This window comes from Temnothorax nylanderi, unplaced genomic scaffold, assembly GCF_030848795.1.
Source record: "Temnothorax nylanderi isolate EJ_2023f unplaced genomic scaffold, tnyl_v1.0 TNYL_tig0120_pilon, whole genome shotgun sequence".
NCBI classification, from domain to species: Eukaryota; Metazoa; Arthropoda; class Insecta; order Hymenoptera; family Formicidae; genus Temnothorax; species Temnothorax nylanderi.
This window is the reverse complement of record NW_027249182.1, coordinates 139,827-156,824: the sequence shown is the minus strand read 5'-3', so window position 1 is coordinate 156,824 and position 16,998 is coordinate 139,827. Positions and strand designations below refer to the sequence as shown.

The window sequence follows — 16,998 nt, the reverse complement described above, 5'->3', positions numbered from 1 at the left end:
GCAAATAGGTTCGCGTACATATGAGTAATTATCTGTTATTTGTAATCCGTCAAATATGAAATATAATTAAAAACGCATTGTACATATAATCATCATATGCTTCAATGTTTAATTGCTGTTATGTAATAAATAAAATCGCTACAAGAGAGCCTCGATATCTCTCTGGCCTCGTTGCAATTGAATCCTTCGTGTAGAATAAAAAATCTCAAAGATCGCCAGCATGACGGGTTACACATCAGCTGTGAATCGGCCATTCACTTGCGGTAGCATTGTCAGCGGCAGCAACAACGAGACGTGATCGAGCAAAGTATAAGAGGGTGTTAACGTGAGAGGCAAAAACGTGGTATATGGAAAAAAAAGGACACATTCCACGTCGGCACGTGCATACATATGTACAACAAGGTACGGAGGCGATGCGTGGGGTTTCCTCGCGATGATTTCCGCGATCACGTCCATGTTATAAATAAGCGTTTCGTCGCGCTTGGTGGTGAACACGGACATTGAGTGCATAAGCACGCTGAGGGAGAGGTGTCGGTGAATGGGTCCTTCGCCCCCCTCGCCTTGAAACCCGCGTCGCGACCATGTGGACGGAGCGAGGACGGTGCAATAATCGCGGGGAACACCCTCTCCAGTCATCCGAACTTCCACGTTCGCGCAAATTGATTCATCTCCGTCCTTGTCGCTTGTGCGTTTCATGTATCGATATCAAAATTCCGCATAAAAAGAACAAAGTCTCACGTGGTTTTGAGCTGATGGTGTCACGAAAAGATTTTAATGCTAGAGAGATCAATAAGTTTAATTTTTATATCTCGTTTAACAACATAAACATTAAACATCAGCCATAAATAACAATATTAATTCTAAATAACTTTGTCGTCAAATCTCGGACGAATTTGCGTAACAATCCAACAATTATTCATTCGAGGAAATAATGTGTCATTTTCCGAAAGAGATGTTTGGAAACGTGGCGGAGGTGTATTCTCATCAGCGGGCGCGCCATTATTGCACCCCGACGGTTTAAAGAGCTGATGGCAATCTATAGACGCGCGCGCGTGTAAAATGCTCTCGATGAAATCTGTGATCGCTCTATTATCCGTCGACATGGCGCGCGCTCGCGTGGGCTCGGACACGACATGGGAAAAAAAGCACGAACAATGGGCCACCGTGACGCGCCAAATTGTACTATAATTGCCACCTACGTAACACGAGCTGGTGCGGGCCAAAATAACGAAACAGATTGAAACAACAACGCAGAGCCCACCTCCCATTCCCGCGCTGACAACAGCGTGATAGCTGACGATTTTGCGATCGCCCTCCCTCCCACCCCCCTCGCCCTTCTTCCCCCTCCTGGCCTCCATCCTTCTTTTTGTAATCCATAATTGCTTGCAAGTAAAAAAGCACAGGCGTCGTACGTGTCCCGCGGCTCGTGCAGAAGCAGCACTATCGTCGTAATCGCGACATATATATCTTCCCTGTTCTCCTATCTCGTTATTTTAACGTTAATTTCTCTTCTTCTCCTGTCACGTCATGTCTCCTGACTCAGATATCGTGCTTTTCACGTATCTCTCTTTTTGCATACGTTGATAAAAAGCGATGTTTGTATTTATATTAAAAAAAAAAAAAAAACGTTCCTGCGGCTTATAGAATGAACGATCACTATGAGCGACATTAAAATATTCATCGTCGAGCGACGTTTATGTTGCCTGAGAAAACGCCGAGAAAGGACCCCGCACTAATCATGTAGGAAGTGGGATCGCGGTAAAATCGTCTAAATTTTTAATATGTTGTAGCTTATGACCTATAGGTTGGCCTTGAGCTCATTACATTTTATGTTCAGGAGATCATAAGCTACAACACATTAAAAATTTAGACGATTTTACCGAGATCCTATTTCCTATATGATTAGTGCGGGGTCCTTGAATTCATTTCCGATAATAATTACCCTCTCTCTCTTTAATAATTACTAGAGAACACCCTAGTATAGGCCGTTAATTTTATACAATTATCCGCTACGACATTATCTTGTTATTAGAAAATATATTATTTCGCAACCTCATTTTTGAAAATTTTTCCACGCTTCGATAACTTATTAATTCTCTTGATGGTTTTCACCTTCGCGGCAAGAACGTTTCGATACATATGCATCATTTTAACGGAGAGACGATAAAATTTGAAATAGCAGATTCGTGAAATATTGGCGAATAATTATTACGAATGTATGCTAATTAATATCAACATGTGACGCGTTAGATGTTTCATCCAACATCAACGACCCAGTGCTCCATTTCGTACAAAATTCATCACCTTCCTAAGAAATATTTAACTAACTGTTCCATCTGACTGCAAAAATATCTTATTTCTGTCATATACTTTTCGCTATATATTATTTTGTCAAATAGCTTCGCCAGATGAAGCATCCTGAATGAACTTCTCTCCTAAATACAGTTTCAATATCTGACCATAGAATATAACTCGTATTTTGGCAAGGTAATATCCTCGTGGAATCATCCACGAGAACCTCACAAGAGGCATATCACAATTATCCAAAACAGATTTGATTTTCTTTAAAAAATATACTATTAAACAAAAATCTCTAAGAGGTACATAGTTTTTTTATACATGCTCATTTTGAGGCTTAATAGGTGAAACAATACGGACACGTATAAAAGGAAACTTGTCCCTTAGATTTTTATAATTATCAAAATATTGCAAAGAGAATGAAATCGATTCCGAACAGCTGTGATACGTCCCTTGTCGGATTGAGTATAGCTATACGCACACAGGTACTCGCGATCAAGATAGACAGGAATGTGAAAATTCCGCGACTTGTAAATCCGATTATCAGCGCAATCACCTTCCTCGCCTCGTGTCAAAAATGACCGCTCGCGCACTTTGGCGTCTCCGAAAGGAAAAAAAAAACATTGTCCGAAGTCCCATGCAACACGTTTGTGACCAGGGCGAACCGTAACCACGAGCGTAATCTGACTTTAAGTCCCTGCTTGAATATCCTGTTGGCGATTACATCGTCGTGATGCAAGCAGACTTGTTTGCCACATTAATAAGCGTTACTCAGCGGAAGCGGAATGAGAGTATTTCGTTTGCCCGCGCGTCCGCGTTCAATCAAAACTCGGAATTTCAATAGAGCCTGCAATTTCGCGAAGGCAGAGTAAATATCGATTTTAAAACAACGCTCACACGGGGAATCGTATGGCCGGCTCGTCTACACTTGCCGTCTCATTCCGCTTCCGCTGCGTGAATATATGAACGTATATGTAGCAAAGTCGACAGAGAGTCTCGCGCAAAACACGCGGAAGTACGTCGGAAACTTTCTGTGCGTAACATCTAAGGGGAGCTACCCGCTAATGCGCCTCGAGTCCCGATCGGGGCCGCATGTGGAGTAACTTCAGTGCTATTTCAATACTTTGCGACTGTGAGACACAACGCTGTCTTGCGAATAACATCTGTGTGATATCTCTCTACGGCTGCTCGAACAATCTATCTTTCATCTAAGCCCTAAGTTCAGTCTCTATTCTTCCTCGTGGAATCGTGTGAGTCGTGGAGAAAACTGGTGTCTAGTCGTGGCAAAACGAGACGAACGATTAATTATTCACTTTCGTCGTGGCGTAAAAAGAGTCATCATTTAAATCATTTAAATCTTTCAAAAGATTGAAAAAGATTGAAATTGCTATAAAACTGTAGAGTTATTTTCGACCATTTTTGCGAAGATATGTCATAAATATTAACAAAGCATTAATAAACGCGAGATAAATCGGTATTCGAGATAATTTGTTGATAACAACGAAGAGTCTTCATTAATGATAAGTCCATTTGCATTTATTAATTATGTAATATTTGTCATAATTTAATTGACCCTGTTTTATCGTGTATCAGGTGCCGCTACACCGAAGTTCGCCTCGTTCTGTCACGTCATCACGTGTAACTCGTGGTTTCGGTGCACGTGGACGGCCAGCATGCACTACGACTAAAGCTTCATTCTCACATATAGCGAAACTGACATGCCTGGTTAAGGGGGAGGGGGGTCTATCTTTAAACGGGAGGAAAGGGAAGTACGATATATGATATGCGTATCGTTGGTGTGTGACGAATAAATAAATATATATATATATATATTTAAAAAAATATATAGATATATATATTATATATATATAGTTTGCACGTCGACGTATAATTACACGACAATCTCGCCTGGTTTTTCTCGGTTAAAAGCGTTATATTGTTAATAACAGCGTTACCGTGCTCGAGGATGTAAAAGGGGAGATGTACAGAGAGAGAGAGAAAGAAAGAGAGAGAGAGAGAGAGAGAGAGAGAGAGAGAGAGAGAGAGAGAGAGAGAGAGAGAGAGAGAGAGAGAGAGAGAGAGAAATATCGGCAGCAATGAGATGCACACGTGCATATATCCGAAAGGGTAATCCGTCATCGTTTCCGTGTCCTTCCGGCCGTCAGGATCGCGCGCGATACCGCGATAATTAATGATCGACAGCACGATGATCGATACGCCGCGCGGATAATCAGATAATGCGCCTCGTATCGGGCAGAGATAATTCCGCGGCAAAAGGAACCCCTTTCGGGAAGGAAGTTTCCCTTCGGAACGTGTCTGTGTAATATCATTCGCTACGTTATTGCGTTAGAAGCTTCGCAACGTGTTCGAAGTCGCTTCGATACTGTAAAATGTGCCTCGCTGCTGATACGTTCCCTCGTACGGTTTAGGACGTTAAAAGTAAAGTGGGAAAGAACGACTCTTGGAACAGACCTAGGCAAACTTTACGAGTGTTTTTAATTTTTTCTAAATTTCAAGAAAAATGTAAAAAAAGTCAATGTTATAAAATAGCTTTTATTGCTTAAGTCTGATTCAAAGAAAAATTTAGGAAGATGCTGGGAATTATAATATTGCAAAATACAGAGTAGACAGATAGGACAAACTTTCTATGATTATTTTCGGTTGTATTATTATTATTTAACGCTTTGTTCTTATTTTCTTTCGAATAATAATCTCTGATTTTAAGTTGATGTAATTTACAGTTAACATTCCGGATAAAAATTATCTAAAAAAAAAAACGATCAAGCGTGTAATCCGATATTGCCATAAAAATTTCATTTGGGAAAAAAGAATATTTAACATCTCGCATAATTAATTAACGTTTTGCGATTCCGCGTGACGACCATTACACCCTATCTCCCATCGCTCTCCGTATTTCGCTTGGGAAAATTCGGTCGCCGAAGGTGCTCGGCCGGAAATTTACCACCGTCGCCGTGGGCGACGGAAGTGAACGTAAGTGCGACGGGCGGCGGCGGGAGGATAGAAAGAAAATAGGGGAGGGTACGGGAAGGCGGAGAGAAAGATATAGAGACAGAGAGAGAAACAGAGAGAGAGAGAAAGAGTGAGAGAGATAGAAAGTGGTAACGCAATCTCGTTCGCTTAGTAAGCTTTCTAAGTGGATGGCTGGATGTCTCTTTACCTTAAACAGCTGTACCCCGATAACAGCGAACATGAACTGTAGGAGATAGGTGACCAACATAATGTTGCCGATCGTTTTAATGGCGACAATCACACACTTCACTACGTACTTTTTCACGTAGCGTTTTTCGGTTGCGGAGACGAGCAGGGCGAGCGAGCACAGCGGGGAACACGTGGGGTGGTGAGAGAGTGAGAGAGAAACAAAAAAAATAGAGTAGCATTAATTTAGGGTGGCCTGGGTAATCATCACTCCAAGGGGCTGAGGGGCGGGGGCGGGGGCAGGGGCGGGGATCTGTGGGGCCGTTCGGATAGTGGAAGTTCTCGCCACGATTTTTGAATTTTTTTTTTCCTTTATATCGTACTCGCTTAATATCGTCTCGTTCGCGTTCTCAGTCGCTCGTAGCATTTTATATAGCCCTCGCTAGCTCGATTTATCCTCTCTTCCTGTATGTGGTATATATATACATATATATCTGTTTTTATTCTACGAATTTCTTACGCGCGGCGATTTCTTACACGACTTGATCGATCCCTTTGAAAGTTGCGCAGCTTCTCCTCTGATTTCCTCTCGATTCCTCGGAGCTCTCTTTCCTCTCAGAGATCTCCGGTTTCTCTCTCTTTTATCTTTTATTCTTTTTTTTTGTTATAGTTTTATCCCTTTTGCTCTCATCGCGTGAACTAAGCCCTCGCCATCCATCCATCAGTGCTCGATGTTTTTTCTCGGCAATGCACCTATGGGACTTTTGGGCGGGGAAAAACCTCGGCGTTTTCCTCGAAAGTTGATTTTACACGTGTGATCACGAGCGTGCTCGGTTACATTCGTGGATCCCCCGTGTGGGATAACGCTCGTTTCTCGATGAAATTCGCATTTGCCGCTAGTAAAACGTTATCACTTCGAATATATATCGCAGATCTCGAAGATTGAAAGTTAAAATTGAAAAACGAAATTTTACAAAGAAGTAAATCCAATAACTCGGATGTCATGTAGTCATGTTATTATTTATGTTTTACTGATTAATAACGCTATATATATAAATATCTATATCTAAATTTTTTTCGTCCGTCATAAAAGTATATCCCGCAATACGAAAAAAAATCTCGTCTTGCCGCGTAAACACAATTTTCGGGAATGAGATCATCCGAAATCCGGTTTCTCGAAGATCGCGAAATTGGCCGAAAAAGCTCCGCGACTCTCTGCGAGAAGCTCTATCATAAAAATTTCACCTCAGACTCCGGCCGGCGCGTCGCGCCGGGCATCAAGTGCCGCAACATTTATTGCCTTTTCTCACGCCTGCACAACTGCTACAAGCTACGTTGTGTGCAGCAGTCCGCCTTTGAGGTGTATTTTCACCCCGTCTCGCACCCCGTCGAACGAGAACCAGGCATTTGCGAATTAACTCGCGGGGCTAGCTTACGCTTAGCTACTTCTGTGACACCCAATACTGCGTCGCATACTTCTAATATGTACGTGTGTGTGTGCGTGTGAAGGAGCATGTGATGGTAGGGCGATCGATACACATGAAACTACGAGCGATATATATATGTATAGAGAGAGAGAGAGAGAGTGAGAGAGAGAGAGAGAGAAATATATATATGTATATAGAGATATAGATAGACAGATAGAGAGATAGATATGGTATATATATGTATATATAGATAGGTAAGTAGATAGATAGATATAATGTCGGGCTGAACGACTTGTCTCCGCTTAAGATTAATAATCAGAACAAGCTAATATATAAAGATGGCCTAGAATGTCAACTAATCTACCTTCTACGTTACTCTATATCTTCCTTTATCGTGTCTAATAAGCGCCGAATTCCACATTCCGACAGCCTCGATCAGCTTCGCGGAACATTATCTTTCTGCATATTACCCTGTTCGATCGCGTTTAACGGCGAATGATCGTATCCTTTATCGAGCGGAGAACCTTAATATCTCTTACGAAGTATTTATATTCTCTTGTTCGCGAGTGTTTAAGCTCCGCAGAGACTTTGGCGTTGGAAAATTAATGGTACTTGTAGAACTTCGCAAGAAGAAGCGCGCGAGCAAGTTCGATAAAGGATCAAGCGCGCGATTGCAGAAACGATGGTCGTATAGGAGTTCCGCGGTATATAAAATTAAATGCAATTAAATTCGATTTGCAACGCCTGATTTAGCCTGACCGATATTGATTCGCCTAGCCGCTTCCATCGAGCTCGCCTAATAAGCAAGGTTATCCGATTTTATCCGAACGGGATTTTATCCCATTTATATAATCGATCTCGATTGCCCCGTCAATCACGACAATCAAACGTTCCATTTAATATCAATTCTAGAAATTTGAACTTCGCTTTTAATTTCTAAAAATTTAATTTCAGCAATCATCCCGAATTTGAAAATGTTCATAGTCATACAATAGTCGATTGCCTGTGTCACATCATTCCGTATTTCTCTGTTTTTTTTTTTTTTATTTATCGTTCTAATAGTGAAATATTTTACGACAACACTCGTAGCATTTTATGGTTCGGTCGGAAAACGAAACTAAAGTCACGAGATAAAATCGGACAATCGGGATCGACGATCTCCAAAGCCTAACTGAAAACGGACGGAGAAGGAAATTGCCGTGGTGCTTCCTTTTGCAGCAATTATGGGTCTGTGCGCGCGTGTATAGGGACCGCTTTTTCGTGATCTTTTCCCCTTTCGATTTGTCCGACGGCGAAGTCCCGCGGCGAGTGGAGCTTATGGAGAAATACAATGCCCTTTTTCCTCTTCTCCTCCACCTTTCTCTCTCGTGTTAATATAGCGGCACACCACTGCAATGCTTAGCCGGCACAAGCATGCAATTCTCAAAAACATCCTCTACTACCAGTCTTAAAATCACGAAGCCTGCATGAGTCTTTTTTTTATATTTCTTTTTTGATGGGTGGGTAGGTGTGTGCGTGTAAAAATATGAAAATTAAAGGAATTTTAGTATACTCTTGGATTGGCCTGCTTGTATCTCGCGCAGATGTGTGTATGTGTGTGTTTATTCCTGGGAGTTATATGTATATGTGTATTTGGGAAGGTCGGCACAACGTTGAAGGATTGCCTTGGATAATCATAAAAGTAGCTATATATTTTTATAGACAGATTTCCTTCGTTTACGTTATATAGTAATACGTTATATGAAGATTTTAATAATTTATATTGTTCTATATATACGAAGCATACGTTTCAGAGAAAAATAAAAATATTTGAGATATATTAAGATGACATATTTAAACTTTTTCGTTTTTATTTACTTAATTTGGTAATTTTAGCGCAATTTTCCGAGTGCCGGTCTGCCTCTCAATGCATAAAAAATATTCGCGTTCTCAATATATCACAAGCAATTAAATTAACACATTATCTCTTATTTATATAAGATCAATAATTTCTTAAAGTAAATCTAGCGAGATACGGATCAAGAAATTTCCGAGCTGGCGCTGTAAATAATTATATTCCAGCGTCGTTCTCATTTCTTAAAGAACTGCAAGTTTTTTTTTGTAGAATGTTATTTAAGACATTCGCCACTTCGGTTTTGAATTCGTCTCATCCGCGTCGTCGAATCGACATCTTTGATGACTTTCTTCAGCTTTCGGAAGAAAAAAAACTGCACGAAGCGTGATCACCGGAGCGTGCCATTTTGTTCTTCTTCAAAGTTGAAGAGGGTGATAAATTAAGCCGAAACGAGGAATGTCTCAGCAACTTCACAAAAGAATTTCCAGAAGAAAAGTTCGAATATTTTTTATTCACTATAGATATTCGCGTCTGATATGAGAGAATGCGTGTGAATCTGTGTGTGTATGTGTGTGTTGCGTGGCTGTTTCGTGTCGTCTGACAGCGATGTAGTCTATCAAGTCTCGAGCAGCAAAAAGTCTCGTGATGGCAAAAAGAAGAAAGAGAGAGAAAGAGAAAGAGAGATATATATATAATATATAAAACGGGTATATATCGTAGGTATGTCCAGTTGAGGGGGGTAAAAAAACGAAGAAACGAAAACCAATGCCGAAAGAGCAAAGGCATGTTAGGTCTTGCGTAAAGCCGCTTTTCCTTTCTCATTTCTTTTTTATTTACACTCGACTATCATCCCCGATCTGTTTTTGAGCCACCGTCTCATCTCCCCCCGGTCACTCGTCCACTATATATATGCATATATTAAATTACATCGGCGTGGCACGATTTACTATAATAAGAGGGCAAATAAAGTAATTGAAATCAATGGAATAACACTGCGATCTTTCAGTGATAACATAATCATTGCAAAACCGTCAAAATATATGTAACTAATCAGTTGATAGTTATTGGAAAAATATTAATATATATATATTTGATAATTATTGGGTATTTATAGTTATTGGAAAAATATTACAGCTACCAACTTTTCTATTTAAAAAAATCATTATCAATTTTATTCAGGAATTTTAATTTACTTGACCTAGTATCTTCATACATACTAGGTTTTTTCTCTTTTCTCAATTACACACTATATGAACTATTTATTGTTGCTACAATTATTTTTACTACGCATGTAACTGACTTTTTAAAACGTGCGATAATTTTTGATGATCAAAATACTTCAAACGAGGTACATGCCTAGATTGAACGTTATTCGGTTCTGAAAGCAGTGGAAATCGAATAATATATCGAATCAAATGTATCGATGTCGAAGCGACAAAGAAACGTATGAAAGAAAATTTTGTGTTGAAAAATCGTATCGTGTATCAGTATTATCGGTAACAAAATTACTATCTCTCTTTTATGGCTCTAAATAAAATCGTGTACATTCACGTATGTTTAAAAAATCGCTGCGAAGTGCAATATTTCTCGAATTGCTTTCATTTTTGTGGACAACAGTTTGACGAAAACGTTATTTGTTTTTCTTTCCCCTTTTTATTTTTCATGAAATAACAGCGGTTTTTCCTCGCTAAAGCTATCGACAAATACTATTAATGATTCAATTTTAATCTACTGCAGTCTCTGAAAATATTGTTCAATGTTTAAAACAACATGCACATACGATATAATTTTATCGCGATTTAAGATTGTCATCATGAAGAGAAAACCATGCTATATAGTGAAGGAAACGATGGATGATATTTCACATAGTTAAACATCGGTACGTGGAAAATGCCACTGAGAGAACTGTTTTCACACCAAACCCGAGAGAAAGAAAGCGAGGAGTGAGAGAGATGCGTTATTTCTATTATTTAAACGTAAACTCGGCATTAGAATGTAAATAATCTGGTTGACTCGATGGATAGCCTGTCGGATAAATTCTAACAATAAATAAAATTCACTCGCGCGCTTTTCTAAAGCGTACTTAACCCGGTCTCGAGCTACGTATACTTAACAAAATATAGCAAAATAAAATTAAATGAAACTGATTATTCAAAATTATGATAATCTACGAAGAGAAATTTCATTGCACGCGCGATATACACTTTCCATCAATAAAAATTGATTTTCTCTCTCCTACGTCACACACTTAAAACATTTTCCAAGGCAGTTTCAAATGGACGTCGATTTGAATCTTTATAAATATACAATTTATATCTAAAGAAGTAACATAATATAATGGTAAAATGAAGAATCCAAGTTCGGCGTAAGCTACGTCGATGTAAAATCGATTTGTTATCGGATAATAAAGGCAAACGGTCAAGCTGGCCTTCGGCAGATGGGGCGCTTTGACATAAAAGATCTTATATACAGTGGGAACAAAGAACACAAACGTGGTCCCAGTGAGAGGTTTCGGGGAGAGAGTGTCGAGACAAGAAACCCAATTATGAGTATAAGTTATAGACGCAAAAGACAGCTTGTTTCACAGGGAAGAAGGGTACCCAGAGGTGCATCTGTCAGAAAAAACAACATTCGCCTCGTGCTCGCGCCCCTCGACGATTATTTTCCACGTGCCGCGCGCATCGACGCCGTTTGTCGATGTCGGAGATTCAGACATAGACGTTTCACCTAATTGGACGATGCGCTCGTTAATTCCGCAACATCACTTCTTCTTCATTCACGCGAACCAGCGATCCATATCGATAACGAAGTAGATTTTCTACGAAAAAGCTCTCTGCGCGCGCGACGGTTATTGATAAAACTTACTCAAAGTATATGTATTCACACGTGTGTATCGAGTGCGCAAAAAACGGTGATAAAAGTCTCGCACGTGCGTGTGTTTAAAAATCTGTGAGAAAAATCGGCAAAAATCCAAGGAGAGCGGTGCAGGGACTTGACATGGAAAACACATAATTATCGATGATGAAAAGATTTGATCTAATTACAAAGCAAAAGCTGGAGTACGTATATCGTCAGTCTTGATTGACGATATATTTTCTCGAAAAAAAAAAACAGGAAATCTCCTTTCTAGTCGCGTTTCTCCATCGGATTTAATCACTTCTAAATCAATCGCGATCTTTAGATTCGACTGCGTGCTTTTTTGCAACAATTAGGCGGAAGAAATAATCGTCGAAGAAGCTGCCGAGATGTCGGGCAAAGGCGTACTAAAGTAGTCGTAACAGTAGTAATGAATTTGGTGATGGTGAATTAAATTTCTGGCATATTAAGAAATGTGTGGATAAACGAATGAACAAATGCTGAAAACGGATCTTGAAAAAGAGAGAGAGAGTGAGAAAGAAAGAGAGAGAGAGAGAGAGAGAGAAAGAGAGAGAAAAAGAGAGGGGTGGATTTGAGGCTGAGATTTTAAGAGGGTTTTTTTTTCTTAAGGTGTTGTCGTGGGGGTATCGACTGGTAATATATTATATGCCACTCTAGTGTATATTATAAGAGGTTCGGAGGATAGATTTTCTCGGAGCCGTGTCGGTATCGGGGCCCGATAATCCTACCTTATAGAGCTGTACGCCAATGACGGCGAACACGAACTGCAGGAGGCTGGTGACGAGGACTATGTTTCCGATAGTCTTTACCGCTACGATGACGCACTGTACTACGTGCTGGGTTCACAATATTAATCACAATATATATTCGCCCTTCGTGATAGTGAGATGGAAATTGTGCGCGCCGCGCCGAAATAAAAGTTATAACGCTCGTTTCGTTTCGTAACGATATCTTTAACACGCATTCTGGTCGCATTCCGTCAAATTCGTGTAGCTTTCTTCTCGTGGAGAGCCAGCAGAGAATCTGGACTTCATTAAAATTCTAAACAAAGATACTCGAGACGAATTTCTCAATTCAAACTAGAAGTACGTCTTTCAATATCTCTTCGCAATATATGGAGAAAATCTATGGAGGTGTCGTTGCATTAATTTCGTATTGACGATAAATAATATTTTGTCGATCTCGGTAAATAAATTTTCGCGTAGTGACGATATTTGCGCGTAAGAAAAATTCTCGATATGTATACAGGGAAGAAATGTAATTTCTCATTTCGCCGTTAACGTGACTTTTCCGAAGTTACCTCGGCGCTCTTCCACCATTTGTACACGAGTAATTGCAATTTCGCGCACGCTTGGCGATCAACGTCGGACTAACGAGAGCGACTCTGTAATCTAGCTGGCTGTGTGTACATATTATACGGTCTGGCGTTATTATTACGTACTACGGCGGGGCGTATGCTGTGAATTGGGCCGGTTTTAGCGGACTTAGAAAAACAGGTGAGACAAATGAAAGAGATACCTTTAATCCCTTGGCGCGATTGATGGCACGCAGCGGTCTCAGTACACGGAGCACTCGGAGCACTTTGATGAAAGAGAATGCGCCAGTGCTGCAAGTATACAATAATTAACGGCATCAGTACAAAGCACGACAGATACAACGAGAAAAAAATGCCTCTAAAACAATCTTTCGGGCAATCGAACTTTTTTAAAAATAAAACTCCGCCTCAGAATTGAATTGCCCTATTTGCGTTCTTTTTGTACAACGAAAAATTGCACGATTACAATTGTAATTGATTTTTTATTAATGTAAACAATAATAATATAAAGAACAAGATTATACTTCATGGGTGTCATGGAAATGAGAGAGGCGCAAACGACGAGAAGATCGAGCAGATTGAAAGCCGATCGGCAGAACGCGCCCTCGTGGATGATGAAGCCGTACGAGACCATTTTGAGGCAGATTTCGATCGTGAAAACGGTAGTGAAAAAGTAGTCAAAGTAGTTCAGTATCTGCAACAAAGCGTAACCAACCAGTTATTTCGTTAGTGTGTCCATTTCTACCAAATTAGATTAATTTTAATCTCGGTTTAACTTACTTTTTATCTTTTTCTAACTCTTGAACTAAAAAAAGATGGAAAGTAAGTTAAATCGAGATTTACACTTAACCTGACATCGATAGAAATAGACATTAAACGGATCTCTCGATAGTTTCGTTAAAATTCCGATGAAACGGATATTTTAACGGCATTTTGGCATGAAAAATCGATTCGTCTTTCGGCGCGATACCTACGTCATTTCTGTCCGACTTCTGTCTCAGTGGGTCTTCGGCGGCCAACATGGCGGAGGAAATCATAATGCACAGTAGTATTATATTGCTGAAGTAACTGTGATTGCAGAACCAATGGCAGAACACGCGAAACCTGCGGAAACACGATCGAAAAGGAATATGATTTAAAGCGGCCTCTGCTAAAGAGATGTCCGAGAAATGAAAAGATCGGGGGAAAGTTTTGTCGAACTATTTTATATCTTTTATCTCGGCGAAGCTGAAATAAAGTTTTTCTGTACCTATTAGTGCTCGAAAAAATAAAGAATGCCGAACCGGCTGGGATCGGTTCCTTTTTAGTGGCCATGTTGTACTCGGACATTCTTCGCGGTCTAGCCGACACTTCCTGTCCGTCATCTGCAAGAGAAATTAGTCTCTCTTTTCTTGTTTTTATTCTACCGAATGTTATTTTGGCTCGCCTCACAACTCTTGCAATGGGATATTGGGATCTCGAAACAAGTGGAATGAATCAGGAACGAATTTTCTTTCAGTTATTAATTCCTGAAAGTCAGATTAACTAACGTACCTTGCATTTCTGGCTCACCTTCTTCCTCCTCTTCTTCCTCCATTTCCTCGTCGGACTCGACGTTAAGTCGCACCTTATGTGTATTCATATCTTCGCTTTTTTCCGACCTGCATAATTAGCGATAATTACTCGATATAGATTACGTTCTGAATTTGCTTTTTTAAAATAGACATCTTTTTGCGGACTCGGCTCGCCGGCATAAATTTTTTATAAATCTATAGAACGTAGACAAGAGTATTCGTTTAAATAAAAGCCAATACATTTTTCTCAATATATGTCGCAGGAGGAAGAAGATAAAGTTCAATTATCTTTAAGAGAATTTAGTACTTGATAAAGATTTGACGTTAAGTAACAATTGAAGACGCTAAGCTTTCTAATGATATCGGTCTGAGGATAAAAAATAAAATTAATAGAAGTGCACATTGTGCAAAAGTGTATCACGAGTGCCCTTAGCTCCGCTGCGTGTCCTTATAATTCTTGAGCCATGATTATCGATTCTCGCGAATCCCCTCGAGCTTTACAAGCTCATAATAACGCTGCATAAGGGGAGGAGTACATAACAATGCTCTCTCTAATCTCATTAATGTAGTAACGCACATCGTTATATTACAAATTCCAACCGCGCTATGAGAGAGGGCTTACGTTTCGGTATCGAGTGCGGCTTCGTAGTCCTCCATTGTCTCGTTAGGATCGTGTTCGAGATCTGTACCGGCGGCCTCGTCCTCTCCCCCATCGCCACCGTCATCGCCAGCTTCGCCGCTGACTTCGTCCCTTGCCAGTGAGCCGCTGCGAGATTTATTTTTCTCCGCCTGTGGAGGAGGGTAGTTATCTGCCAAGTGATTCGGTCAAAAACAACAGTCGGTTGCGTAATCAGTAGCAACGGGAAATGCTCTCGTATACACAAAAAATACCTCAATGAAATGCAACGGGAAATGCCAAGAAGAAAGTCTCTGGGGATAGAATAATATTTATATTCATTCGTATTCAATAATATTTATTGAAACAGAATGAATACGGCATTACTTGAAAGTAAAAGTAGTTTGATTTAACCAATAAAATTTAATTATGATTTCAATGGTCTCCGCATTCCAAACACAGTATAGAATTTATTACAATTACCAAAAAAATAATCTGCGGAATTAATTAAAGGATCTATCGAAGAATCATGTCGAAATGCGTTCATGTTAAATAATGTGAAGTAATAGGATATTTGTTTTTCAAACTAATTAAATTTCTATAGCCAATATACACATATGTTTCCCCGACGATTAATATTATTATACTGTGCAAAGCTCGTCCTATGAGTCGATAATGCACGCGTTCGCAAATATTAACATAAAGTACATCAGTACATATACAAATATTTGATTTGCTGTTATTGTAGCGCCAAATTCCCCCGAGTCAATTATATCTCGTTAATGTTCCTGTCCTAATAGGCAAAACTTGGCCATTGTTTACGAGGACACGCGGATTCGTCAGTGTCACTTTCTACGCGTTGTAAAGTCGAAAGACAAACGCGATATGAATATTGGCAGTAAAAAGTTTGATGCGAGAGAGAGAGAGAGAGAGAGAGAGAGAGAGAGAGAGAGAGAGAGAGCAATAAACCCTTTTTTTATTACCACGATCTGATTGTGTGACTCAAAAGTGCAGCTTGCGCAGCAACGAAGCTATAAACTTCTTTTACTACTTATAAAAGCGCCGTTGGCATAAACAATAATACAATACTTGATTTAAACATCAATTCCATACGTCTCGTTCCATTTTTATTATTAAAAAGAGAACGAGACGTTAAGTAGAATTACATATTTCCCTCTGAGTGACAATTACAACAGAATACTTGACACGTAAGAATTAGAAAACTACTAAATTCATATGAAATTGCGTATTAGATAACGCATTGTGAATTTACGAATGCAACGAGATGTGCATCATACGTTAAGGAACGCATGCCTGAAAGAAAGTTCACGCGATCATATTTTCGCCGCGCAATCAACAGTTTTTCCCCAATGTTGTTTGGTCGTTATCCACAAGCGTGATTAATCAACTTTCGAACTTCGCCGATGCGGTTTTAAACTACCTTACGAGGTAAAATTGCGTTGCTCGCGTCGCGTAACTTGGTGAATTGCAACGGCTGCACATTCGACGAAGAAAGTCCGACGTTACACACACAGGCAATTCTCCGGGTCTCCGTATAACGTCCGTATTAATTTGACTGAGTCCCGCGTCAATTTAGATCAATTTCAGCTTGGGACAAAATTAGAGCTTGACGTTGACGAAGTTATTTATCGTTAAAAATAAATAGATTCCAGAATACTGTGTTTGACTTTAAAGGATACTGCGTTTGACATTATTAAGCGTCTCTTATTATAAAATGATTACATATCTCTTAGTCGAATTAATATTATTGAGATTAATTTCGCGTGATAAAATTTTGACCGGACCAAGAAAGAGAATTACAATACAATAGCCATTTTTATCGCTCTTTACACGCACGGGCGTTAAACGCGACGTTAATTTACTCGGAATAGGCGACGTCTTGTCGTCGTCGGCCTTCAGAT

At 39.8% G+C, this 16,998-nt stretch overlaps 1 protein-coding gene across 7 annotated transcripts in view; it reads right to left on the bottom strand.

Moving 5' to 3' along the window:
- Ca-alpha1d (Ca[2+]-channel protein alpha[[1]] subunit D) overlaps positions 1 to 16,998 on the bottom strand; it is a 71,087-nt gene that overhangs the window by 14,368 nt on the left and 39,721 nt on the right. For 5 of the 7 annotated variants that reach the window (XM_071713081.1, XM_071713078.1, XM_071713077.1 and 2 more), the window contains 7 exons: positions 15,083 to 15,249; positions 14,441 to 14,547; positions 14,157 to 14,271; positions 13,882 to 14,011; positions 13,432 to 13,601; positions 13,111 to 13,198; positions 12,321 to 12,428 (listed from right to left, as the gene is read on the bottom strand). In XM_071713081.1, the coding sequence (XP_071569182.1) occupies positions 12,321 to 12,428; positions 13,111 to 13,198; positions 13,432 to 13,601; positions 13,882 to 14,011; positions 14,157 to 14,271; positions 14,441 to 14,547; positions 15,083 to 15,249 (885 nt within the window). Of the gene's footprint in view, positions 1 to 5,476; positions 5,585 to 12,320; positions 12,429 to 13,110; positions 13,199 to 13,431; positions 13,602 to 13,881; positions 14,012 to 14,156; positions 14,272 to 14,440; positions 14,548 to 15,082; positions 15,250 to 16,998 lie in introns of all 7 variants that reach the window. The other 2 variants (XM_071713079.1, XM_071713080.1) reach the window with 2 other exon arrangements.